This window comes from Pararge aegeria, chromosome 1 (assembly GCF_905163445.1).
Source record: "Pararge aegeria chromosome 1, ilParAegt1.1, whole genome shotgun sequence".
Lineage (NCBI taxonomy): Eukaryota > Metazoa > Arthropoda > Insecta > Lepidoptera > Nymphalidae > Pararge > Pararge aegeria.
In genome coordinates, this window is record NC_053180.1 from 1,342,983 (window position 1) to 1,363,021 (window position 20,039).

A 20,039-nucleotide genomic window follows, 5' to 3' on the forward strand; every position below is an offset into this window, starting at 1 on the left:
GTGGCGTGCATAGAGGGTATGTACAGGGTTTGCAGATGATATTACATGAATAAAATCTCCAGTACGAGTAATAATTACTTAAGGGAAGGCTTTTAATAACTCTTACAACGTCTATCCTTAAGTTATTTATAACTCGGGCAGGAGATATTCTTCATTTTATATCATTTGCATACCCTGTGCATACCCTCTATGCACGCCACTGGTTTCAGTAGTAGTAATCACCTGCTAGAAGACTTAACCAGTAACTCAATCGAATACGCTGAAACTTTGCTTACACGGTTTGTTTAACAATACAAGTGTCATCATTCTAAATCCAATATGGCGGACTCCCAAAGATAGCCAACTAATGAGTATCTCCATAATATAACAAATTAAAGGGAAAAAGAATTATTTGACGGCCGACTGGCGCAGTGGGCAGCGACCCTGCTTTCTGGTTCCTGAGTGCGGCCGTGGGTCCGAAAATTTTTCCGAAAACTGGAAAATGTTTGTGTGATGAACACGATTGTTTTTCAGTGTCTGGGTGTTTATCTGTATATTATAAGTATTTATATTATTCATAAAAATCATCAATCATCTTAGTACCCATAACACAAGCTACGCTAACTTTGGGGCTAGATGGCGATGTGTGGATTGTAGTAGTATTTATTTACTTATTAATTACTAGCGTAGCCGGGCTAGATTTTGCTTTATTTTATTTAAACAATAAACTTACATCATAAAATTTTAATTTAAGTCTCATAATATATTAAATCATTTATTTCTCTCCGTATTCATTCTCCTCTATTCTCTTCTCGAGCGGGTGAAGATCATTATCTACACCCATCTACACCTAACAATAGAATATCATCATAGTAAATAAAGCGGTATTTGACAGTTTGACAGATCAAAAATAGGAGTGCTCCGATCGTCACCAAACTTTACAGGATTACTCGCCAGGTCAATCCGGAGATTCCCTGAAAGTTTCACTGAAATCTGTCCAGCCGTTTCGGAGCCTATACGGAACATACCCACACACTTTCTCTTTTATATATATAGATGAAATGACATCTAATCATCATATGCGACCTTCCATGAAATAGACCGTTCCACTTAAACCATTGCCTGATAAATGGGGCAAGTCATGAGCTGATGACCTATCACAGATAACATATAAAGATATAAACCCTAATTCGTATCACCACTTGAAGAAAGAATTAAAGTAGGAAGACGGTACCTAACGGTATCTAATGTCTTTTTGATGACCCCCGCGATAGATTTTAATGAAATTTTAACGATGATGTGACTGGATCAAATGCAACCAGGCTTTACGATGTAATAACGGGATTAATGAAAAAAAAAAAACAAAACCGCACTAAAAGGATACCAATTGTTAGAAGGTGGACCTGTTTATTACGTACGTTCTAAAATTATATTTAGTTTAAAATCCTAATATTTCACTAATGTTTGTTGTACCACCTACTAATTTCATATAGCATTTTCTTGTATGCCTTTGGTTGCCTGGAAGAGATCGCTATTTAGCGATAAGGCCGCCAAATTGTACGTTCTACCTTATTGTGCTGTTGTATTTGTATCTCTGTAAATTTTCTCTGTGGTGTACAATAAAAGTGTATTCATTTATTCATTACTAGCTGTTGTCCGTGACTTCGTCTGCGTTTGATTTTGTTTTTAAAGTATTCAGTAACGCTAAGCCTTAAATGAGGGGTTTGCTACTGTCCGCTGATGAGTTCTGTCCTCTATCTCCAACCACATTAATCAGATCTACACAAAGTTTGGGCATAATAAAACACATATTATAACCTCTATAGTACTCAAATAATTATTTAAATCGGTTATAATTTGTCGGAGTTATGGTGCAAAATCGTCAAACACTTTCATCCTTTCTCCCAAAGGAACCAAGCTTAATGTCGGAATATAAAGTATCCTATATTACTTCTAACACTTCCAAGAATATGTGTAAAAAGTTTCATGAGGATCGGTTGAGTAGTTTTTGCGTGAAAGCGTAACAAACAAACTTACATTGGCATTTATAATATTAGTAGGGATAGGGATAAATACTGGACCGATTTTGACGCAATTTTGGACATATGGAGGTGCTTAATGTATGTAAAACGCAAAGCTCGTCCGGGGAACCACAACCGCCATGCTTATTAATTCCACTAAGCATACGGGCACGATTGCCGGTGTAATTACAGGCACATGGATGGACACAGGGCGGTACATTGTTGTTGTTACTTGCATGCCCTGCGAAATGCCCTGTGAGTTTTTCTCTGCTTACAGGCGATGATTTTCTAGTTACTATTCCCATAACGTTTCTATCTTCATAGTAAAAATTGACGGCCATCTGTTTGGTCCTTCCGTTATTACTATAAATTTATAAAACAGAATAAGAAAATTGACGGCTGATTGGCGCAGTTTACAGCGATCCTGCTTTCTGAGTCCAAGGCCGTGGGTTCGATTCCCACAACTGGAAAATGTTCGTGTGATGAGCATGAATGTTTTTCAGTGTCTGGGTGTTTATATGTATATTCCAAGTATTTATGTATACTATTTATAAAAATATTTAACAGTCATCTTAGTACCCATAACACAAGCTACGCTTACTTTGGGGCTAGATGGCAATGTGTGTACTGTCATAATATATTTATTAAAAAAAATAAAACAAAACATACGGAATCAGGGCCGTTCACGTGGTGAACAACGTGCGCAGCGTGCGTGCGTGCTTTGGTGGACTCCACACACCTTTGAGAACATTATGGAGAACTCTCAGGCATGCAGGTTTCCTCACGATATTGTCTTCACACCAACAACAACACACAAGTTTAACAGTCGACTTACAAGAAATGGTTATAAATTAGTGTCATCTGCATATCGTCTACGAAAGGTACAGAAGTCATTTGCGGGATTGAGTATACGCTTTTATAATATTCCTAAGGTAATTTTGCACCTATCAATGCATAACTTTAAAGAATATGTTAAAACACATTTATTTCAGCGAGGTAACTACGAGTATATACATAATACAGTTGATGAATTTCTTAATGACAAGGTTGCTTGGAAGCATCCGGCTCCGCTTTCATCTCTCACAAGATAGAAAAATGAGAAATTTAAAATTTTAACAGTTGATGTTGGAAAAGAGACTGCTGAGTTTCATGCCGGCTTCTTCTCGGTAGCATCTGCCTTCCGAACCGGTGGTAGAGTCACTCAAAACAGACAGACTTGACGCTTCAAAAGTGCTTATATCAGGCCTACTTTAAATAAATTAATTTTGAATTTGGACTTTTTGAATACTTAAAACGCAGATAACTTAGAAAAGTTGGAGGGGCGTGCTGGGAATAGAACTCGGCCACCCGAAAAGTAAGTCGAGCTCTTACACACTTGGCTATCACCGCTTCTTAGTAATTACGTGCAATACATTAACAACGTCTGGATGAATTAACGGAACTTTTACTTTGTTCTCAATATAAACCTCGATTGTTATCTGCAGCGCCGGTTTGCCGCCATTTTTGTAACTTGGTGACTATTTCCTGTTTGTACGAATAACGGTACAAATGTGGATACACGCAACCGTACTTAGGTTAAGGTTGGGCTTTACTGCCTAATGTCATAAACTGTAACGTTTTATTCGACTTGAATTTCAATAGCTCGAGTTTGACATGAAAATGCCGCATATAATCTGCACTATATTATTAGACTAGCGATTCCCTGCGACTTCGTCGCAAGACCTACACGTACAATCGCTTGGGATTGCCCAATGTCTTCAGTAACAACGTATTAGGTATAGTAAATAGTTAAGCGAGAATGAAAACACCCCATACTTCCACGAGATATTGGTACTCACGAGCGTAGCTAGAGCGAACATGGTTTGAGGGCGAGAAAAGGGTGCATTCCTAAGTTGAACATACTTCTTTTTGTATCGATCGTGAGCAAAAATAATGTGATGAAACAATGTTATAAAAAAATATATGTTATGAAATGTCATAACATATATTTTGTGGACAGGCAAAGACCACTGATCATACAGCCTATTCAGTTATTTATATTTGTTAGTTTTTAGATTTTTTTTAGTTGGTAAATGATTGGAGATGGAATCATCCGACGCCGGTCTTTGCTTCGGAGACACTAAGCAGCTTCAGTTAGAACTATCAAATTGCCCTGCGCAGGGAAACGGGTGGTGTTTATATCATCTTTGGCGGGAAACGTGCCATACTTTTTTGAGGATCCGGACGGTTGACTCCGGTCATAGCTTCAAAAAGAATCTCAGGCTTCATTGCTTTGAGTATACATTTTATAACATAATTCGTAAGTAATTTTGGAGCTACAATAGCATACGTTTAAGCAATGTGTTAAAACCCGTCTATTACAGCGAGGTTCCTATATTATTGATGAATTTCTTAATGACAAGGTTCCTTCAAAGCATACCGCTCCGCTATTCCCTGCCAATAATTATGGTAAAAATGATGATTTTTAAAAAGAGCAACTGCAAAGTTTTATTTCTGGCTTCTTCTAAGTAGAATCCGTTTTCCGAACCTTGAGTGACTAAAAACAGACTTATCTTACATTTAGGTTTCATCATCATATCAACCCATTACTGGCCCACTACAGGGCACGGGTCTCCTCCCACAATGAGAAGGGGTTAAGGCCATCCACCACGCTGGCCTAGTGACTCCACACACCTTTGAGACCATTTGTAGAACTCTTAGGCATGCAGGCAGATATTTTAATAAATTAAAAAGCACATAACTTTTTTAGAGGTGCGTGCTGGGATTCGAACTCGGACCCCCGAAAGGGAAGTCGAGCTGCTGCCTAATGCAGCTATAAATTCATATTTGCCAGATATTTTTTTTAATTGATTCGGATTTCACAAATACCCTTATTAATATTAATTAGTTAATAGATAGTTTTCAAGAAACAGTTAAAATTATATTTAATTAATAACCAATGACATTGAGCTGGTGGGTATTTTGATATGAATACGGGTGCATTTTCGATACACTTCAGTCCTACATGGACTCGAACGATGCAAAGATACCTCCCGGTGACTTAGTTGTTTATCACTTTCTTGAAATAAATTAATTTTGAATTTCTGCAAAAATAAGATCTTTTTTGGATATACGTAGTAGATACTTCATACATCATGGGGCAGTTTTTTTTATTAATATTATTTAATAGGTCAAAATTAGCCATAATGCCTATTTGGCATCGCATGCGGGGTCTGCGTATGAGCTACAATTTAGTAATGGGGACAGAAAGCATCGGCCATTCAATGTTTGAAACATGTTACTATCGATCGTTGGAATTGAGTTAAATAGGTTTGACCTGAATTGGTGAATAGGGTGAACTTTAGTTAGATTTATATTAGGGTTCCACAAAGGTATTTCCCTTTAAAAGTGCAGCCGGCTCCATCGAATTGACAGCCGAGTGGCGCAGTGGGCAGCGACCCTGCTTTCTGAGTCCAAGGCCGTGGGTTCGATTCCCACAACTGGAAAATGTTGGTGTGATGAACATGAATGTTTTTCAGTATCTGGGTGTTTATCTGTATATTATAAGTATTTATGTGTATTATATTCATAAAAATATTAATCAGCTATCCTAGTACCCATAACACAAGCTACGCTTACTTTGGGGCTAGATGGCGATGTGTGTATTGTCGTAGTATATTTATTTAATTATAAGACGTTGTAACGTCAAAAATACCAAATAACCAATAGGAAGGTGGGTCATGTCAGAACAAGTCTTAGTTACCCCTCGTTCCATGAAACGTGTCTTGGTCGTCCCTGAATGGAGCGACACAAAAAATTAAAGGGGTTCGTCTCCCGTTTGGCGACGCGGCATAACAACGCAAGGGGACACGGCTTTTGGTTTAAAATCATCAATTTCAGCGCTGGGTGAAATCTTAAATTAGTTTTAAATTGGTTTAACAATCTCCATATGTTTTATAAATCTCACTGGAGATTTTCTTCATTTTATGTCACCTGCATACCCTGTGCATACCCTCTATGCACGCTACTACCTACCAGGGTATGCAAACAGCAGGAAAATTGCATAAAACGGCAAAAAATCTCCTCCTATATGAGTTATATATCAACTTTAGGGTAGGTACTTTGCATGTATGAAGTGCATGCCACTGGCTATTTGAAAAAAGACATGTTTTACTTTTTATTTTGAACCTCATATTTCCGCGGATGTCGTTTCAAGCGACCACGGGAATATAACAGAGAACGGGCAGAACCTTGCTCTGTACTACTACCACCTACTGCGACTGTGTTTTGTGATTTTGTGTGTGTTTGTGACTGTTTTTTTGCTGTGATTACCAACCAGTCTACCCAGCGTTCTCATTATAGACAAACCTTTGGTGGACTTTGGTCGAGCAATGGACAGTTGTGGACAGTTAAAGACTATAGAAGATGGCTCAACCGTTTTCCTGGTGTGACTAGCTCGCTTATTGTATTGCGTAGGCACACCAATACTGCCAAGGACATGCGAGAAGCAAAAACACGTTGTTTACGATGCATGCAGCATGCTTTACACTTCGTTTATAGATGGCGTTAGTAGTCACAGAGACGTGCGCACTGATTAACGCGTTTAGTGACGTCAAACGACGTATACCAAACCCCACAGTGAAGTTTATTGGAACATATTGGCATTCGGAATTCGGTTATTCAACTGGGAACTCGAAAAGGCTTAGGAACATAATAAAGGCTATCACAGTGAGTTATGTTTGTAAATATTACGTTCTTTTAAATCTCAATTCCTAATAAACATAAGTAAAATAAAATATATCCTTATTGCTCAATTGTACTGACGATCGGTGTTTTACCTACAGCATGTCAAGTAAAAGACTTGAAATTCTCATACATTCTTGATCAGCAGTTCTTTTGAGTACACCTTTCCAGCGTTTTGGTTGCCGCTATTTGCTTCTTTTCCCATCTCTGAGATACAATTCTGTTATTATTTTTGTCCGTTTCTCGTTTTTGTCCTGTCCATTTTCATTTTAACGTGTTAAATACTTTTTTCTAATCCTTAAATTTAGTTAATTCCTAATTAAATATTAAATTCAAAAAATCTATATTCATATATGCCTATCAAAGGCACTTAAGAAGCGTTCGTACATATATGTTTAAATAATTGTAAGGGGATGGTGATAACTTCGTTCACCAACTTAAACCCGGAGCTACGAGGGTTCTTAACGCGCCCTCGTCTAAGAAAGCTGAAAATATAGCCAGCTGGCTACAGTGGCGTGCATAGAGGATATGCACAGAATATGCAGATGATATAAAATAAAATCTCCAGTATGAGTTATTAAAAACTTAAGGATAGGCATTGTAAGAGTTATAAAAAGCTTAACCTTAAGTATTTATACTGAAAACTTTCTGAATTTTATATCATCTGCATACCCTGTGCATACCCTCTATGCACGCCACTGGCTGGCTATATTTTACCTAAACATTCTAAATTACTTGGTTTTAAATAAAAAATGTAGCCAGCTAGCTAGCTATATAAGCATATTTTTTAGCTACATAAAATTTTAGTCGTAGTTCATTGCCTGCCATATTTGAATATTATGATTATGTATTAATAACATAAACTATAATAGTATATACATATGTAATAGTTCCTAAGATTTCGCGTTGGCAGTTTATATCGGACCATACCAACAAACGTTTGTAAGGTGGTGATTAGATAAACAATGTATCTCTCTCTATCAGTCATGTCATGTTTGACATTCGAAAGAAGAAGACAAAATATTGCGTATGCAACAAGACTTTTGTTTGCAAGGTTTTTGTTTATTTAGATTGGGATATATCTATAGATTATAGATTTATTAAGTGTACCTCACAGAAAAACAACTTTTTTTTAAACTCTTATGTATACTCCACTAATATATACCTATGTGATTGTATATGACATACAAGTCATGCGTGTATGTTGGAGGTTAGAGGAAATGTACTCATAATATTTTATCGGCGTGCTAAAAATAAGGCAACTGCTGTTCAGAGAATTAGGTATGCATAATAAACAAACAGTTTACGATGCCTGACCTGATTTTATATGACATATTGGCAGCCAGTGGCAAACACCATTTATAGTGTCAGCTAAAAACTAGGTTCGGCACCCCTGAATAATTTGTTTCGGACCCTGACTCTTTCATTCTAATCTTAACATTATTTTAAACACAATTCTTGAAATAAAAATATATTATAAAAATAAAAACAGACACTAGCAAGTCTTTGTATGATTACATTTCAACTAGTGTTGCCCAAATGCAAGAACAAGACGAGACTTAGCCAGTCTTGGTCTTGGTCTTGCGCCAATACACCTGGTCTTGGTCTTGGTCTTGGTCTTGCGCTCCCAGTCTTGGTCTTGGTCTTGGTCTTGCAGCAAGAGTCTTGCAAGTCTTGCAATTACCTATTAGTCTATTACTATTTATTAAAGTTTACTTTAAATCTTAGAAAAACGTATTAGAATTGGAACATTGTGAGCTTGAATTAACATAGCCATAGTAAAGATCAAGCAGATTAATAAATAACTGAAGATTTGATAAGAAATTCGAAAAATCAACTGACCTATATGTCGTTTTCCATGGAAGTAACTGTTTCTTAATAAACATTTATGATTTATAAGCTTACATTTGCTAAAACAACTTGTAAAAACTTAAGAAATATAATGACTAAATGTACAATAATAGTACCTAAGTAATTAGTTTAAAACCATATAAGTAATCAATATTATAATTACTTACTAGAATGAATTATTATGACATCTACTACCTATCCTCACCATTTTATCCTAATCATAATACTACTTGCGTGATCAGTATAATGTATTCATTTTCATTCTAAGCACTCTGAAACTTATTTATTCTTTGGAACACCTGTAGGTACTCTTAAAATTCGAAATTATTTTGCATGAATAGTGTCAAATGTTATGATTTCGGCGCGGCGGCAACGATTGTTTTAGATTTCAAAAGAAGCCGCCGGCGCGTGTATCATAACCATGTACTTCCGAAAAGCGGCAAATTTCTTTGAGAAGTAAGTACAAAACCTTTGATGCCGCATTATCAAAGTGCCGATGGTTAAAACATAACTATGCATGCACTCAGTTTGATTTTAATAGATATTTTTTTATTCGCTATGTTTATGGTATTAGTCGTAATGCGCATAGGTCCAGTTTTTCATATTCTTTGATATAGTTTTTTGCGTCTCATAGAATTCCTAAGCGTACCTACCTACCTATACACCGAACTGTTACACCTAACTACTCCGTGAAATAGCGCTAAGTCCTAGCTGCAAGACGCAAGAGTCTTGCAGGCTATGTCTTGTTCTTGCTCAAGTCTTGCACGGTCAGTCTTGGTCTTGGTCTTGCTAAAAATACGCGGTCTTGTTCTTGGTCTTGGTCTTGCAAAAACGCAAGAACAAGACCAAGACTGCAAGACCAAGACTGAATTTGGGCAACACTAATTTCAACCAATATTTGTGACGTAAAATAGACACTAGAATATGTAGGTAGATAAAGAAAATAACGTCACAAAATGCATATAGTACCTACTTCATCTATTATTTTTAAACTATTGTGACAGTTAATTTATAAAGCGGGTAAATAACCAAACTTTTGATAACTATAGATTCATATTTGCCAGGTATTTTATAAAATTGATAAGGATTTTAAAAATACCCTAATAATTTTTAATAAGGAGTTAATAGATAGTTTTCAAGAAACAATAAAAATTATATTTGATTTATAACCAATGTTCATGACATTGAGTTGGTGGGTATTTTGATATAAATACGACTGAATTATCGATACACTTCAGTCCTACATGGACTCGAACGATGCAAACATACCTCCCGGACCCCGGTGTCTTAGTAGTTCAAGCAAAGTCAAAGTCAAAGTCAAAAATATCTTTATTCAAGTAGGCCCATAGGTGGCACTTTTGATGCGTACATAAGAATTACACGGTAGTGAGATGATGGCGATAACCACATTCGTAAACTTAAAACTAAAGCTACGAGGGTTCCAAACGCGTCCTGGTCTAAGAAGAAGCCCACAACAAACTTAGCCGGCTGTTTTTTTTTTGTTATCACTTTGACTTTTCTATAAGTTTACGTTTAATACAAACTTTGAACTTTTTAAGAGTCAATGGGTAGTTTATTGTAGAATTGTATGCAATTTCCTTTAAACGAATTATGAGTTTTATGTAACCTAGTATATTGCACTGTAAGTTTATTCTTACCTCGTCATCGTGTCTAATAAAGCTTTCACCACGCTGCCCAAGTGCGGATTGGTGGACTCCACACATTTTTAAAAACATTAACGAGAACTCTCAGGCATGCAGTTTTCCTTCACCGTTGAAGCTTTTTTTTTATATATATTAATAGCGGGCAAACGAGCAAGTGGCTCACCTGATGATAAGTGATCACCGCCGCCCACAAACATCTACAGCACAGTGGAGCCACGGATGCGTTGCCGGCTTTTAAGGAATTTGTTTATCCGCCCCTTGAATAACCCTAGATTAACCCTAGAAGCTAGTGATATTTTAATTGCTTAGAACGCACATAACTCAGAAAAGTTAGAGGTGGCTGGGATTCGAAGTCCTGCCCACCGAGCTATCGCAGCTTCAGGAGAGGTTTATTTAGTTTAAATTCCGGGGTAGTAGTAGTAAATAAAGATTTTAAACTAAAATTTTCGTGGTTAATCAACATTTCTTAAATATAGTTCAACGGGTACATACCACGATAATATTTTGAATTTGTCGATATCACGACCCACTTGCATGGATCTAATATGCAATAAGTAACTAGAATTATGTATATAACTAGCTGTTGCCCGCGACTTCGTCTGCGTTTGATTTTGTTTTTTTAATGTGGCATTAAATTTAGTTTGTAGATCTAAAAAAAAAAAAGTATGTAGTATCGCCTTAAATGAGGGGTTTGCTGATGTCCGCTGAGGTGTTTTGTCCTCTAGCTCCAACCAAAGTTTGGGCAAAATTAAACACATATTATAACCTCTATAGTACAAAAATATTTATTTAAATCGGTTTAATTTGTCGCAGTTATGGTGTAAAATCATCAAACACACATCCCCTCTCCCAAAGGAACAGGGCTTAATGTCGGGATAAAAAGTATCCTACATTACTTCCAACACTTCCAAGAATATATGTACAAAGTTTCATGAGGATCGGTTAAGTAGTTTTTGCATGAAAGCGTAACAAACAAACTTACATTTTTTTTTTGAATTTTTTTAAACATCATACAATGGATTAAATATGAAACAAAATAAATAATTATCCTCAAATAAAAAATGGAAAAAAAGAGAAGAAGGGAGCAGTGAAGTATCCTTGCTCATCAGTTGATTGGGACAAAAAGTGATCTTTCACAAGTTTTTTAAAGATTTGGATAGATTTTGCCTCTCTAATAGCCTTGAAAGTTTTAAGTGCCAAGTTTCTTATGTTCCTCAACATAAAACATGGTCGTTTTTGTCCGCAGTTCTGGGAGATCATATCGGAGGAGCACGGCATCGACCCCACGGGCGTGTACTGTGGCACCAGCGACCTTCAGCTCGAGCGGATCTCCGTTTACTACAATGAGGCCTCTGGTACGTTTTTCAACAGACTACCTTCAAAAGGCGGGGGTTTATTAATTCCGAAGTTTTTTTAGAAAAAATATGTATGTATGTAGTTTGACGGCCGATTGACGCAGTTTGCAGCGACCCTGCTTTCTGAGTCCAAGGCCGTGGGTTCGATTCCCACAACTGGAAAATTTTTGTGTGATGAGCATGAATGTTTTTCAGTGCCTGGGTGTTTATCTGTATATTTTAAGTATTTATGTGTATTATATTCATTAAAATATTCAAGAGCTATCTCAGTACTCACAACACAAGCTACGCTTACTTTGGGGCTAGACGGCGATGTGTGTATTGTAGTAGTATATTTATTTATTTATTTATTATTATTTAGAATATCTTATGTATAATATTCATAAAAATATTCATCAGTCATCTTTTTACCCATACACAAGCTACGCTTACTTTGGGGCTAGATGGCGATTTGTGTTTTTTACATACACAATAAATAAAATAAATATATACCATTTATTTTATTTATTTTAAAGATGTGTCATAATTTACTTTAAAATCGTGCGCAGTTAAGATTTTATTGCCACGGAGACTCAAGGCCGGCCGTCATAGTCGAGTATACTGCAGTTAGTGAAAAATAAGATTTATTACTTGTAGCTGCCTAACTGTATCCGTCGCGCGGCAGACCGTAAAAGATGCGCAAGCGCAGTGTCCTGTGGCGCCATCTAGTGTAGACTTTTTTGAAGTAACGAATCGTTAGTTTCGCATCCAGAGCAACACTCTGCAGGGCATGCAAGGATTACGTCCGGTCCTACAAAGGGCCGCCCTGGGCCCCTCCACCTAGGCGAAGGTGATAAACCTCACGTGCCTTTACTTAGCTTAATCTATATCTATCAACCCATTGCCGGCCCACTACAGGGCACGTTTCTCCTCCCACAATGAGAAGGGGTTAAGGCCGTAGTCCACCACGCTAGCCCAGTGCGGATTGGTGGACTCCACACACCTTTGAGAACATTATGTAGAACTCTCAGGCATGCAGGTTTCCTCACGATATTTTCCTTCACCGTTGAAGCAAGTGATATTTTAATTACTTAAAACGCACATATCTTAGAAAGTTAGAGGTGCGTGCTTCGAAATCGGTCCCCCGAAAGTGAAGTCAAGCCTACTCACTGGGCTGACAATGTTTGAAAACATAGGGGTAAAAGTTGAAAACCCGTCTGTTCATTCATAATGAATATCAAATTCATATTTTTTAAAAAAGGTACACTGTGTGTATATCTATGACGTAGGTACTTGTAGAAAAAAAAAACTAAGCCTGGTGTAAAATCGTCAAACATTTTCGCCCTCTTTCTTAAGAGAACTGAGCTTATTTTCGGGATAAAAAACATCCTATATTACTTCTTATACCTTCAGGAATATGTGTACAAAGTTTTGTGATGATCGGTTTAGTAGTTTTTGCATGAAAGCGTAACAAACAAACTTACATTCACATTTATAATATTGGTAGGGATTAAGATTTGCAATTCGTAGACTGCGACTAAGCATGTATAATATTTTGTGAATTTGAATTTGAAGTAAATGTTGAATTTTTATTTTAAAACAGAATCGGGTCCCTGTAAAGAGTGTGAAATGTTTCGCTCATCATATTGCTCGTATTTTATAATCTAAGCTAGTCTCAGAGTGCATCGAATTCCGCCTAGAGCAGCGGATGATTCATCTGATTTGAGAGACGCGGTCGTCGACCCCGGTGGTCCGAGATCGGCTAATTATCCAGTTACCACTGCGGTTTACGACCGTTGTTGTTTTATCATTTCGTGCTCTCGAATGCTTAACGGTACAATGAGATTGAAAAAAACTCTATTTTAGAAACTACACTTTTGACTTAGCTATTGAATCTTATAATCGCAGAATAAAGATGTTCTTAATTCTGCGATTATAACTCTGTCACTGTAATAGTCACTGCGCACTGCGCCAATCGGCCGTCAATACATGATAGGCTAGGATTTTGGCCTCCCTTTCGGGGAGGGTGGGTTGATTGACCCTACTCAGGAGCTCGCGGTCCGTGGTCGAACGTTCTGTACAAATGTGATAATATGTATACTGATTTTACGCGAACTTGCGCAGTTGCGACGAAGGAGAACGGCGGCAAGTACGTGCCCCGAGCCATCCTGCTCGACCTCGAACCCGGCACCATGGACGCGGTGCGCTCCGGCGGCTACGGCCAGCTCTTCCGCCCCGACAACTTCGTGTTCGGCCAGTCCGGGGCCGGCAACAACTGGGCCAAGGTACGTGCACAGCAGATTGAGCCTGGACCCAGTCTGGCTTCCACTTAGCCCGGCACTCCCGCGGCTACTCGGTTAATTTATTTATTTAGACTTCGCAGAATTCAGTTGAACAGTTCAGTTTAGTTTCAGATGGTCCCATACTATGGGCTTCATAAGGTAGAGCTAGGCTAGGAGTTTCTCTGCGTGATCAAATCAGAACTAAGAAGATTCGTACTAGATCTAAAGTTACAGACATAGCTCAGCGAGTCGCGAAGATGAAGTTGCAAGAGGAGGTGGGCATATAGCTAGTGTTCGAAAAGTACTGAACGTTAATAAAATGCTTTTTGATCTTTATAGTCATCTAAACAATTAGTTAAAAAATGTTATTCTATTTATAGGGACACTACACAGAAGGCGCCGAGCTGGTCGACGCAGTACTCGACGTAGTAAGAAAAGAGTGCGAGAACTGCGACTGCCTCCAAGGATTCCAACTCACACACTCCTTGGGAGGAGGCACCGGCTCCGGAATGGGCACGCTCCTTATCTCAAAAATCAGAGAAGAATACCCCGACAGAATCATGAACACATACTCCGTAGTCCCCTCGCCCAAAGTATCAGACACAGTAGTAGAACCCTACAATGCTGTCCTCTCAATCCACCAACTAGTCGAAAACACAGACGAAACCTACTGCATAGACAACGAAGCTCTCTACGACATCTGCTATAGAACCCTCAAAGTACCCAACCCTACTTACGGAGACCTTAACCATCTCGTGTCCCTAACGATGTCAGGTGTAACCACCTGTCTCAGATTCCCTGGGCAGTTGAACGCCGATCTTCGTAAGTTAGCCGTCAACATGGTACCCTTCCCGCGTCTTCACTTCTTCATGCCCGGCTTCGCTCCTTTGACTTCACGCGGAAGTCAGCAATACCGCGCGTTGTCAGTCCCTGAATTAACACAGCAGATGTTCGACGCCAAAAACATGATGGCCGCCTGTGACCCCCGGCACGGACGCTACTTGACCGTCGCCGCCATCTTCCGCGGCAGGATGTCCATGAAGGAAGTCGACGAGCAGATGTTGTCGATCCAGAACAAGAACAGCAGCTTCTTCGTTGAGTGGATTCCGAACAACGTGAAAACAGCCGTATGCGATATTCCTCCAAAAGGCCTCAAGATGTCTTCCACCTTCATCGGAAATACGACCGCCATCCAGGAGCTGTTCAAGCGCATCTCGGAGCAGTTCACCGCCATGTTCAGGCGCAAGGCTTTCTTGCATTGGTACACCGGCGAGGGCATGGACGAGATGGAGTTCACGGAGGCCGAGAGCAACGTTAACGATTTGGTCTCCGAGTACCAGCAGTACCAGGAGGCGACCGCGGAAGATGACACGGAATTCGATCAAGAAGATATGGAGGAACTAGCCCAAGATGAGCAGCACGACTGAGTTTGAATCTTTATAATCCTGGATATCCCAGGCGAAAGGGAAAAGATACATGATGCATCATCATCAGTTATTAGCCTATTTTATATAGGTTGGTCAGATGGTCAGACTGAATCAGCTACATATTTTTGTTAAATAGATTAAACTGTATCTATTAATAATGAATATACTTCTGTTCGAGCGTTAGCGAACCTACAGTCCAGGGGAAGTTAAGTTAGCCCAAAAATAAATGCAGATTATAAATCTTGACAAAATCCTGATTCCTTCTTGCTTCACAGAATGCTTGATGACTGTCTATCTTTTTCCTTTCGCCTGTATCTTAAATATACTCTATGATTATAATAATATAATATATTTTTATCAAAATTAGAGGCTAAGTCGGAATTCTCAAACTATAACACCGAAGTGTGTTTGGAACCAATATAAAGGCACTGAAACTAGTCAGTCCATACTGACCGGTCGTCGATGTGCTTTATTAATATTTTAAATTGAAATGAAACGAAGTATTATTCTCGAAGTAATATATGTCTATTCGGTAATCGATAGAAAAGTACCAATCTGTGCATTTCTTATTATTAAGTCATTTGTCTTGTATGCTTTTATATATTAATTTATAAATAAATGTTTTAAAGAAATCGTTGTTTTGATCAAAACCAACCTATATGCCGATTAAAATTGTATGTCGTCGAAGTTAGCTGCAAGTGTAGCTTCGCGCAGTCAACTGTACCGGCAGCTAATTGGCTGATACCGAATATTGAATTCTACGCATTAAAACGAACGGAATTTGAGAGGTCATAAAGTTTGAATATGACTTGACCTGTATTAGTGGAGTTACAAAGAGTTCCTACACAATGCGATGATAATCAGTTAATTAACTTTAGAAATTACGTGGAAACTGGAAACTACAAACAACTGTTACAGTAATTTTATAAAGTTGAAAAATATCCTACCTTTTGATAACTATAAATTCATATTTTATTAAATTGATTAGGATTTTACAAATACCTTAATAATTATTAATTAATTCATAGATTTTGATATAAATACGGCTGCATTTTCGATACACTTCAGTTCTACATGGACTCGAATGATGCAAAGTTACCTCCTTACGTTACGTCTTAGCGTCCCCGCTTTCTGAGTCAAAGGCTGTGGGTTCGATTCCCACAGCTGGAAAGTGTTTGTATGATGGACATCAATGTTTTATGTCTGGGTGTTTATCTGTATATTATAAATATTTATGTATATAATATTTATAAAACTATTCTTACTTTTGGGCTTGATGGCGATGTAAAAACTAATGTGTAAACTGGTTTGTATGGACAACATTATCATCACATTAACCATTTACCAATAACCTATATATATCCACCACGCTGGCCCAGTGCGGACTGGTGGACTTCATACACCTTTGAGAACATAACGTAGAACTCTCAGGCATGAAGGTTTCTTCAAGATGTTTTACTTAACCGTTGAAGCAGGTAATATTATAATTACTTAACTTAGATAAGTACTGGAATTCGAACCCTGCCGCCCGAAAGTGAAGTCGAGCTACTACCCAATGCGCTATCACCGCTTCTAATGAAATATTGTAAATGTGTGGACATTTTCTTAAGGTTTACTTCTAAATAAAGTATGTTATCTGGAAATAAAGATATTGCGATTGGAGTTGCTAACGTAGTGTTTGTATCTTCTAGGCCGCGGAAGCGAACCGTTTTATCTATTTAGGGAAATATCATATTAAAAAAATTATAATTTCAAAAAAAAAGGAGGCGCTTGATAGGTTTCACACAGGCGCTGTGGGGGTAGCGCGGCCCTGGTAATATTAGGTAAGTCTTATATAAGAACAAGTATAGGTTACTTGCGGAATTAACCATAAACAACTATTGTAAGTATTTTTCTTCGCTGTTTGTAACGGTCTGCTAATTTTAGTTAAAGAACACGGAAGATGACAAGTTTTTCTGAACATAATGGAACGGCTTCCTCCGATTTTATTAAAAAAAACTGAGCCGAAGTCAGTCTTTGATTTACCTTCCTATGAATTGTATTACCTTTCATTTATAGGCGCAGACTCCGTGGCGTGCACAGGGCTTTCGACCACAGTAGGCATAAAATGGAAAACCTTAGTTAAAGAATGAGTAAAAAAAATGGTTAGGCAGTGCTTTTGTGCCTGTATAAAGTACACGCCACTGTCAAGACCCCCATACTGTAAAAATCAATCCTGATAGCCAGTGATAGACTATAGTCAATGCTCTCTAGTTTTAGAAGTAATACTTTTGTGTGACAGAGTTCGTCAGGCAAAGTACTACCTAAGGCTTATTTTATACTTTCTGCTCTGGTTGGAGGCTTCGGCCGAGACCAGCTGCCGCTCTATCGACAAAGACGTGTGACCCGCTAAGTGATTCACCGTTCCCGTTTTCAAGCCTAAAAATTTAATCGCGAGATAGGAAATTAAAAAAAAACTAATTTATAATAGACAAATATTTTATTTTCGTAACTTAAATTCTTTATATAATATAACCTTAACCTATTATTTACAATATCATGAACACAATAGAGAAATCATGGGAGTACCACACTACATTATTACTGATTATGACTCTCTTCGATAGCACATAAAACTTAACTTGTTTGCAAACTAAATTTTAAGACTAAAAGCATGGTCTTTTTATACAAAAAAAACAATTCGAACAGTGACTTTTAGTCTAAATTTTCAATTTAATTAGATTTTGTGTGCAACCGAATTAGCTTATAATTACTACTTTACACTAAGAGTATACTAATTGTCAAAACTAAATGATTAATTGTTATACAAATCAAGTGAAATTATCTCAGTTAGATTGCCTTCATACTGACTGCAGTATGAAGGCAATCTAACTCACATTTTAACAAGTCTAGTTTTAAATGCAACTGTTAAACATATTTTAAACAAATTTTAAAGAAATCCAGAAAAAAACAATATACGGAATCTATTCTCTCCATGTAACCTTTTGTAACCATGTTGAATTCACTCGCACTAACTGCCTGTTTGGAATATTATTGTCAATTATAAAGCTAAAAAATGCATGACAAATTTTTACCCAGACTGTATTATTGGCTGCACGGTGATATACCTTTGCCTGTTCCCTATAGAAGGGAATAAGGAAACAAAAATACCCGACTATGGAGGGCAGTATTTAATTAAACAATTTAACAACATTATAGCAACTGCACGGCGCGGCGTTTAGTAATAAAACAATATAATACAGTAATTATCCTAGCTAGCACGCTGGATATACATTAGTAGATAGGGCTAACCAATGACTTGTCACTTTAATTCCCATATAAACATTGCAATCAAAACACCTAGTCTAGACTGTTAATACGATTTTCTACTTTAGGTTATGGTAATACAGCTGTAATTTCAACGGAGTCAGAATTGCTTGGGCAATTTTCCTGTCTAAAATCATAACGTCAGAGTACTTGTGGAACTTGTTTTACTTAGAACATGTGATTCATTTGTTGTTTGCGTATATTCAAATTTTAAATTCAAATTTAAATTCAAAAATATAAATATAAACTTAGGAAATAGATTAATATACAATTCTATAGCTAGTGTTATTTTAACAAGTGTCCATTGCAAACGAGATTCAATAAACCAAAAAAAAACAGTGCTGTACACATCGTACAAGTGAAACATCTTAAATAAACTCTAATTTATTAACTCCTAAATAATTTTGCACGTGACACTTCTGCATCTGACACTGACAATGCATGGGTGCAACAGATGTGTAGATTCTCTTTATCTCTCAAGTGGAGAAAAGACATCGCTGTCGGAAGGCTTGGACGAGTCTCTCAACCAAGAAAGTACAGTTTGGCAAGCACAGAATTAAGAAAATACAGAAACCGTACACGACTTATATTGAAGCATCAAATTCCACTCCGATTTATCAATCAATAAACCAAAAATATTTATTGCACACAAGAACAAAACTTTGTAAGTTTTGTAAGTTTAGTAAGTTTTGTTTAGCATAAATGTAATTTTAGAATTGAACGTATAGTTATTCACGACCAATGATTGTCGAAGGCGCAGGTTGTAACGATAAAAACTCTTAAGAGTTTATGTTTCACACCTTTTAAATACAAAACTTTTTTTTTTTTGATTAAATAAATAAAAAAAAATGAAAAAGTTGTTTCTCTTATTTTATGTCTAATGTCCTAAACTGTTACGATTAAATGGGAAAAAGTTTTTGAGCTAGCAACATTACGCGATTGCAATGAAAGACGTGCGCGGGGCGTTTTCACTGTTTTTGGACACAATGCACCGCATACAATAATGGCTGAATGAGGATTCTGTAGGTCTTAATTATGTGGGGTCAAGATAGACTAGGCCCTCACTCGGATATGGCTATCCCAAAAGTAATTAGTTCATGATGATATTTGTTTCCTTCATCAACAAATTTAACATTTGTTGAAGAAGGAACACAATTTTATTTTATACATTTTTCATTTAATTAAAATAATTTAAGTATATTTTTTAAATAAATCTATCCTAACGTAATGCTAAGTAAAACGAACTTGATGTTATGTTCTTTGGAATTAAATGGCTTGTTTGTTTATTTATTATTATTCGTACAATGTATGGGGTTTAGGTTATATTTATCTCGGTAAACTTGAGATTTAACTCGAACCTCGTCCAAAAAAATCGTAGCATAAACGTTTCACTCATTATGTATAAAATTCTTCAACCGCACCTCACCAGTTACCCACTAGTCTACTAGAATGG

The 20,039-nt window shown here is 37.3% G+C and overlaps 1 protein-coding gene across 2 annotated transcripts in view; it reads left to right on the top strand.

Annotated features, from left to right (window-relative positions):
- The window catches only part of LOC120627443 (tubulin beta chain-like), a 40,713-nt gene extending 24,807 nt beyond the window's left edge, over nt 1-15,906 (top strand). Inside the window, exons 1-4 of one of the 2 annotated variants that reach the window (XM_039895481.1) lie at nt 6,525-6,707; nt 11,484-11,592; nt 13,696-13,856; nt 14,234-15,906. In XM_039895481.1, the coding sequence (XP_039751415.1) occupies nt 6,540-6,707; nt 11,484-11,592; nt 13,696-13,856; nt 14,234-15,280 (1,485 nt within the window). In that variant the 5' untranslated portion in view covers nt 6,525-6,539 and the 3' untranslated portion in view covers nt 15,281-15,906. Of the gene's footprint in view, nt 1-6,524; nt 6,708-11,483; nt 11,593-13,695; nt 13,857-14,233 lie in introns of those variants that run through there. The other variant, XM_039895550.1, reaches the window with a different exon arrangement.
- Nucleotides 15,907-20,039: the final 4,133 nt, after the last annotated feature.